The 8978-nt window shown below is 39.5% G+C and overlaps 1 protein-coding gene across 1 annotated transcript; it reads left to right on the top strand.

Moving 5' to 3' along the window:
- Nucleotides 1-4986: 4986 nt before the first annotated feature.
- On the top strand, nt 4987-8972 carry LOC113405629 (dnaJ homolog subfamily C member 12-like). Its single transcript, XM_026646850.1, has 2 exons — nt 4987-5384; nt 8545-8972. Exons 1-2 carry the CDS (start codon nt 5186-5188, stop codon nt 8637-8639), a joined length of 294 nt encoding a protein of 97 aa, XP_026502635.1. The 5' UTR covers nt 4987-5185; the 3' UTR covers nt 8640-8972.
- Nucleotides 8973-8978: the final 6 nt, after the last annotated feature.

Here is an 8978-nt window from a genome sequence, read left to right as displayed (position 1 = left end):
AAGCAGCAGAGAATCAGCCTAGAGAGGTCTTCAGTTTGCTAAATTGACACATTAGCATTATTAAATTCAATTTAGTGGCCCTCTTTAATTGCTTTTTCCATTGCATTTGAATAATCAACGTCATCAAAAACTTCTGTTTCAACTTTACATGCAGTGCTGATCACAGTGAGCTGAGTTTTGAAGTCAAAACAGGAGTACGTGAGGGGTGTGTCATGTCTGCAACCTTTTCAACATTACCATTGACTGTGATGTACAACAGAAGACATGCCAAGAGGCATTAAAGGTACACTCTTCTCATCCCTTGAAGATCTGGACTTCGCAGATGATGTCATTCTCCTATCACATAACCAACACCATCTACAAGAAAAAACAACTCGACTCAACGCATTCAGCCAGCAAATTGGACTGAAAATCAACCGCAATAAAACAGATATCATGACCTTTAGTATTGCCTCACCATCACCAGTATGGATAGAGGATTATGTTCTCACCAATGTAGAAACATTTACATACTGGGCAGCACCATCAGCCAGGACGGTGGAACGAGCCAGGACATCCGGAACAAAATCAATAAAGCCAGGAACACCTTCAGGAGCTTAAATACAGTCTGGAAATCATCAAAACACAGCACCTAAACCAAACTCAAGATTTATCAGAGTTACGTACTTTCAACACTACTTTATAGTGCAGAATGCTTGGGAATGAGAAAGTATGACACGTCCAAACTGTCTTCATTCCATACAACCTGACTCAGAAAAATCCTCCATATCTTTTGACCCAGAACAATCTCAAACCAAGATCTACTGACACAGTGCAGCCAAGAGGATCTGAGCACCATCATTGCCAGGAGGCGTTAGAGATGGATGGGTCATGTGCTTCGTATGAAAACTGATTTCATCACCAGAGTAGCAATAAGATGGACACCTGAAGGCAAGCAAAAACAAGGCCACCCGAAAACAACATGACAAAGAGCTGTGGAAGCCAAGCTGAAAAACCTGGGGCACAGCTGGGGAACCATTGAAAGACTTGCCAGAAACAGACAGGAGTGGAGGAGCTTTGTCACTGCCCTAAACGTAATAGGAACATGATGATGATGAAATGTCAGAAGATGTCTTATAGTTATCAAGTGCAAAGTATTAAAAAATGTGCAACATTCAGGGCTTGGCATAGCATCTCTATCCCTTGAAAGGATTGTAAAGAATACATTATTTGGAAGATACAGATAAGTTGAGATGCAGAAATATTAACACATTTCAGCAGTAGACTCTCTATTACTGCAAGATCTAAAATAAGCAGTACAAATTATGATAAGGAGGTAAATGTCATGTTTTTAAGGGCACCCATTCTAAGTTATCCTCCAGTCTTGTGCTGCATTTACTTAATGTAACAAATTCATTGGTCCTTGAAAGGTTTCTTTCCACAAATTATATAGTGGTCCTATCAACCCCCTCAACACCTTCTTGGTTTTACAGTGAAAGACATTAAAATAGTTGACATATGCCAACTGTTACCAGCCTTTTTAGGTCAAACAAGGGGAAATATTTAATGGCAACAGAGTAACATGATGAGGTAGAATCAAAAACAAAGTAAACTAGCAGCGTATTCCCATCTTTACAAATGGACCAAAATTCTAAATCCAGCATATGGAGAGCTTTACTAAATAGACTGTTTGTTTCAACTTGACTCTGATATTGGATCAGTCCAAGTGGGTATCACTCACAGATCAGAAGAAATGTTGTTCTCTTCCTGCCTGTTTACTTGCCTTTCTGTTCCTCTACATACCATAGAATCAGAGATAAATTTTAAATTCTTTGGGGCGCCTCTTTGGCCTGAAATCTTATATATTATACAGCTGCCAAGTGACCACTGTTTTCATTTCTGACCCTTATGAAACCATCAACAGTCCATAGTTTCAGAAAAGAAGAGAGAGAGAATTATTTTCCATTGGTACTTAGATTATTTTAACAACAACAACAACAACAACAACAGTGATATATGAACACAAAAACATTTCAGGTGCATTTGCTACCTCAAATTTAAATTTTATTTATTTGAACATTTAGTTTGGATGTGTGAGATGACACTTAAAAAAATCACTGCAGGCCTCCCTGTGAATCTGTATCCTCTTGTCTGAAAACCCCACATCAGCAACATCATCCAGAGGTTATTTCTGACACTTCTTGTGCTTTGTATTTTTGGTAGTGATCTAGACATGGCAGTTTTCTAATGAATACTTTTTGGAAATCTTTTTCTCAGAGAAATAAAGGAGAGAATTCCCCTGAATACATAATGTTAAAATCTCATTATAAAAATAAATTAAACCACCACTCTCCTTCTCTACACGATAATTTCCCTAATAGTTATGTCAAAGCAGGGGAATATTGCTTCAAGTATGGAATAGGTAACAGCAATAGATTAACTCTTAAAGAACAAAATTCCTGGTCAGCTAACTACAACTCCTGAGAGCTTTTAAGCTCTCAAAGCTCCATATTGCCACACAGATTGTCAGGAGTTGTAATTCAGCTCCATCCTAGGAAGACCAGTTGGCTCAGGAAACAGCACAAGTTACGTTATTCATCCATCAGAGACTTGGTGGAGTGTCTGAAAGGGCCAGAAGAAAACCAGGATTTAGCTCCACCAAGAGGAGGAAATTTTATCATTGACTTCAGTGGGTCTAGGATTTCATCTGCGTTTTCTCTTTTTTTAACGAAGCAGAAGAGCAAAATATCACCATTTTCCTTGAAAGGTCTTATGTAGACACCCCCTCTGCCCTGACCTCTGGAAAGAAAACTGTATCCATACAAGACTGTCTTTAAGTTTTCCTTGTAAGTTGAGGAAAACGTACACTTTTTTAAAAATTATGTATGTTTGAATGTATATATGTATATAAAGCTATTGATATGCTTGGTGCTTTGCAGACAGACATTCTCAGGATTTTTCCACTAATTTTGCTGGTGGGATATTTTTTTTGCATACATCTACTAGGTCCCAGTCGTGCAATATCATGATCACCCTCAATTTATTTAACATGAATGTGAATTGAAAATATATAGTACCATGCACGATTGGGTCCTACTAGAGGTGAGCAAACAAATTGTCCTGCAAACAAATGTTGTGAAAAAATGTCCGAGACCATTTTCCTATAAAGCACCATACATAAGTATATAAGGATTGGAGGATCAGTCCCTCCAAGCTTGATTCAATTCCAGTTAAAGTCAGTAGGAGTATTTCCATTGACTACAGTGGGAGTTAGATGGAAGTAACGCTTCCAGAAATGCCTAAGTCCCATTTTCAAAAGTGACTAAGCTCTGAAATGCCTATGTTACTTTTGAAAATGGGACTAAGATTCTAAATCTCATAGGTGCTCTTGAAAATTTTACTGAGCAGATGGTGGCCAAAATGTATTAATACCTTAGAATTATTTGCTGCATCTCCACTTGTCCTCCTTTATCCCTATCCAAATTTAACTATAGAATCTAGATGAACATCACTGTAACAATGCTGGTTCTGGCAGGACCCAACTGAGAGTGCCAATTCAGGACAAATTGCTTAAAGCAGGGCAGTTACAGCCTAAGACTGGGGTTTTTTCACCTCCAAGGCAAACCAAACCAGCCAAACAGAGAGGATTTTGGCTTTACCCCACTGGCTAATTACAAGTCACACAAGCAATTCCCTTAGACATTCCAGTTTCCCAGTATCACCACCAATGCCCCTCGTTATGGGGATGAATGGTTATGAAAACCAATACCCCAATAAAAGAAAAAAAAAGGTTCTCTCGATCCCAAAGGACCATGCCCCAGACCCAGGTCAATATACAAATCAGATCTTACCCACAAATCACGCTGTTGCCAGTCCTTTAGAATCTAAAATCTAAAGGTTTATTCACAGAAGGAAAAAGATATAGATGAAAGCTAGAATTGGTTAAATGGAATCAATTACACACAGTAATGGCAAAGTTCTTGGTTCAGGCTTGTAAGCAGTGATAGAATAAACTGCAGGTTCAACTCAAGTCTCTGGAGTACATCCACAGCTGGGATGGGTCATCAGTCCTTTGTGTAGAGCTTCCGTTTGTAGCAAAGTCCCTCCAGAGGTAAAAAGCAGGATTGAAGACCAGATGGAGATGAGGCCTCAGCCTTTTATAGTTGCTTCCAGGTGTAAGAACACCTCTTTGTTCTTACTGTGGAAAATTACAGCAAAATGGAGTTTGGAGTCACATGGGCAAGTCCCTGAATACTTTGCTGAGTCACAAGGTGTATCTGCCTTCTGTCAGTGGGTAAGTTGTATAACTGATTGTCCTTAATGGGCCATCAAGCAGGCTAGGCAGAGCTGACACCAACTTGTCTAGGGTGTCACCCAGAAGCATAGCATAAGTTTGAAATACAGACAGTATAGAACCGATATTCATAACTTCAACTACAAAAATGATACACACATACAGAGAGCATACTCATAACCAGCAAATCATAACCTTCCCATAGACACCTCACACGACAACCTTTGAATAATATTTGCTGCAAATATATAACAGTGGTTGCAACAATGATCTATACGGTTACAGATTATGTAAATAATGTCACAATCACCCAAGCTACTCAACTGCTAATTCCAAAATTCAGTTTCATTTTCCTAATGATCTGTAATTTCCAGAAAGCCTTTTTATAGCATTCTAGAGCAGTGGTTCTCTACCAGGGGTCCAGGAACCCCTGGGGGGCCGCAAGCAGGTTTCAGGGGGTCCGCCAAGCAGGGCCAGCATTAGACTCACTGGGACCCAGGGTAGAAAGCCAAAACCCCACCACATGAGTCTGAATCCCGGGGCCCTGAGCCCTGCCACCTGGGGCTGAAGCTGAAGCCTGAGCAACGTAGCTTCGCGGGGAGCCCTGTGGCATGGGGCCCCAAGCAATTGTCTTGCTTGCTACCCCCTAACACTGGCCCTGGCTTTTATATGCAGAAAACCAGTTATTGTGGCACAGGTGGGCCGTGGAGTTTTTATAGCATGTTGGGGGGGGCCTCCGAAAGAAAAAGGTTGAGAATCCGTGTTCTAGAGCATACTTCCGTTAGTTAAAAAGAATAAATCTGTGTAACTGCACACTGAATCCTTTAAAGTAGAAAATTAGCCTATGTTATGTTTAAACTCTACTATACAACTTAGATTTGTCCATTTGTTATTTTTAATTTTTTTTAGTCAATGCACTGGGCTGTCAGAAGTAAAAAAGAGCCAATGCTGGAAGCACCTGAGCTAAATAATAGCAACAACATAACTAATGACACTTGGGCCCAACAGACTGAAAACAATAAAGATGGATTGTCCGATAAGAGAAGGGAGCAAGATGATGCTGAGACTTCTGATGAGAAGCCACAATCACCAAAGAGTCCAGACTCTCCAAGTAAGTGGAACCAGTGATGTGACAGATTTCAGTGTCCAGGCATTTTACCTGATAGTGAAGTTTTTACTCATGGAAAACTCCCATCTAATTAAGTGGGAGTTTTGCTTGAGTATGATGTTCAGGACTGGGTCTTATAGGATAAACTGAATAAGAAATGGGTGACTACATAATTTTTTCAGTAATTCCCATTCCCTTACTTTCCTGTATATTTGCATATGTCTTATTACTTGGTGTGCACCTGTAAGAATATTAGACAGAGAACGTGATTTTCAGAACTGTGAGTACAATTAATGTGATCGCTCATGCAGTTGGCCACTTGTATGCATAAAGCATAACTAAGATGACTTCACATTCAAGTAACTGCATATGTACAATTTTGAAAATCAGGGCCTGAGAGGTGCAAATTGCAATACTAAGGATTCCAATGGCTGCAAGCTCTTAATTTAACTAGCTATCTCAGTTAGGGCCCAGTTTTATACCACTTGTGTCCTGGATTTTGATGTAATTTATTACAGAACTGTGTAACAACTTTTTCATCCAAAAGAGGCAAATTTCGGTATTCTTCTGTCTATAAAATATTACAAATCCCAGACCAAGTTCAAATTATGTCTCTCTCAAGGTGGCCCATTATTTCAGTCTCCACTGCCCACTTGTTAAATTTTCAAACAAGCACCTTTTGTGCTTTCTCTCATGCTGCCCCTCTGGCTTGGAAGGAGCTTCCGGCAAATATCTGCAAAGCTGCTTCACAATCCTCCTTCAAAACCCTCCTTTAAACTCTCTTTTTCTGTCATGGCTACAAAAAAAACTTGACCGCAGTTAGACTGCTGGTATTCTGAGATCAGTGCCTATCATGCTGATCAGTATTGTCTTATTGTTTCCTTGTTCTTCCCTGTCTGTATCTATCTGTTGTCTCTTGTCAGATACTTAGGGCTGGTCCACACTAACCCCCCAGTTCGAACTAAGATATGCAACTTCAGCTACGTGAATAACGTAGCTGAAGTCGAAGTATCTTAGTTCCAACTACAAGGTACTTACCGCGGGTCCACACACGGCAGGCAGGCTCCCCCGTTGACTCCGTGTACTCCTCTCGCGGAGCAGGAGTACCGGTGTCGACGGCGAGCACTTCCGGGATCGATTTATCGCGTCTAGACAAGACGCGATAAATCGATCCCAGAAGATCGATTGCTTACCGCCAAACCCGGAGGTAAGTATAGACGTACCCTTAGATTGTAAACTCTTTGGAGCAAGGACATCTTGTGTGTTTCGTACAGAGCAGTGGGGGGGTCCATGACTAGGGTTCCTCAGTGGGGGTCCATGACTAGGGTTCCTCAGTGCTACATGCGATATAAATTAATAATCTAGTTTTGTGGTATTTTCTGCTCTAAACATTTAGGGGCTAACTATTTCTCATTTACACTAAGGCCCTTTTACACTGCTCTCACAATGTACACGAGTGTTAAAGTGGGTATAAATGACATTTACACCTAATACAAGGACCTTTTACACTTCTGAAGAAGTATACAGGGGGTCTTAGTGTAAAGAAAAAACTCAGTCTGTAAACTTTTAAAAAAACCTAAAGGCATAAATTGGAGCTAGGCAACTCTGAACTTATTCTGAGCCCCATTAATTCCTCCACTGCAAAAATGAATACATCTTTTAGTTATTAAAATACTGACTGTGCTTGGTTCTGTATAAAAACACAGAAGATGACCTATTCCTTGTCTCAAAGAGTTTGTTTATTTTGTTAGAGGGGCTCTTGCATGCTAGATCAATACAGACTCTTCTCTTTTTGTTTGATCCTGCAGTGGTTTCATAATTCTGGGTTTAGGCCATCACAGAACAGCAAGTGATTATAATGTAACGAAGTACTGCCTGATCAAATAGGAAGTGAGGTGGAGCTGTGAGGGATTAAACCCTTGTTTAAAACCAGACATCTTTGGAATGTAGCAAATATGATAAGAAAATTTTATACACATGAAGTATAACTGGAGTTACATTTTAACATTAGACAAATGATGCTCTTTAAAAGTTTAGCAGATTAAAATATTTGCCATTTTAAGTCATATTAAGTCTGCATTCCCATTTTGCTGTTGGACTTTAATAAGCTAATATATTACTGTGCAAAGATGTTTTGATTTCCAAATTTGGGTTTTTTTTATTTTTTTGAAATAATTTCAGGTTTGTCTTTTTCTGATGTACTAGGTCAGTGATTCTCAAACTTTTGTACTAGTGACCCCTTTCAAATAGGAAGCCTATGAGTGCGACCCCCCCCCTTATAAATTAAAAACACTTTTTTATATATTTAACACCATTATAAATGGTGGATGCAAAGCGGGGTTTGGGGTGGAGGCTGACAGCTTGCGACCCCCCCATGTAATAACCTCGCAACCCCCTGAGGGGTCCCAACCCCCCAGTTTGAGAACCCCTGTATTAGGTAGTCTCTGACAAAAGCTCTGATTAGATGGATTTAAATAAGTTGCACGGCTTTCTTTCATCGAGGAGTATTATGCTATAATAAATTTCTATGAGGCTTTCTTTTCACATCAGTTATGTTTTAGAACTTACTTGGATTGTTAAGCATATCTGAAAGACTTCCTCTGTAACATGCTTGTGGAGTGTCAAAGGGCTCATGTTTTTTGTTTTCCATATATATTGATACACACAAGTTACTTTCATATAGCTGAGAACATAAGAATGGCTATACTGGCTCAGACCATTGGTCCATCTAGCACAGTATCCTGTCTTCTTACAGTGGCCAGTGCTAGATGCTTCAGAGGGAATGAACAGAACAGACTCATTGCCCATATTTGCTCAGTTTGTTAATAGTTTTTGTTCAGATGACACCTTTGTTCTCGCTCTCTCTTCCCCCCTCCCCCGATCAAGGACTGAAACTTCATGCTAAAGACCTACATTTGACTTATATTTTAGTCATAGTAATCAAGACCTACTTTAGCCTAAGTGGGTGAGGTAATATCTTTTATTGGACCAATTTTTGTTGGTGAGAGAGAGTCCAATAAAAGATATTACCTTACCCACATTTTCTCTCTAATATTCTGGGACTGACACGACTACAACTACACTATAACTACTTTAGCCTCGTCAGTTTTAAATGTTTCTTTTAATAATTAATTTCCTCTCCCCTTTTTTTCTTTTTTCATAGGATTTTTAGATGCAAATTGCTCGCACTTGCGTTTCCGCTGGTCAGGTGATGCCCCTTCAGAGCTTCTGAGGAAGTTCAGAAACTATGAAATATAAAGTATGAACCCAAGATACATGAGAGCATGGAATCAGCTGCTCAACAGTGCAGTATTTTTTGTCCATGGTTAAAACTTGTTTGTATCTTGTGCCTGTTCACCATTATTTGAATGTTCAATTATGTGGCTTTGTAATACTGATCTGTTATCACACTTTGTATAAATATTTTAGGTGGAAGAATTTTTGAGAGGGCGAGGCACTATCTTTATTCAGTAGTAGCATAAGTAACAATTATATGCATAAAGTGGTCCAGTGTTTTATATCAGTTTCCTGTGTTCTTCTTTAGTATACAATCAGAAGGCTTTTCTGTCCATATTAAACATATAGAATGTATTGTGC

Source organism: Terrapene carolina, unplaced genomic scaffold (genome assembly GCF_002925995.2).
Source record: "Terrapene carolina triunguis isolate 2854851 unplaced genomic scaffold, T_m_triunguis-2.0 Scaffold46664, whole genome shotgun sequence".
Classification (NCBI taxonomy): domain Eukaryota; kingdom Metazoa; phylum Chordata; order Testudines; family Emydidae; genus Terrapene; species Terrapene triunguis.
Note: the sequence above shows the minus strand (reverse complement) of the source record. Positions and strands in the feature narration are given on the sequence as shown.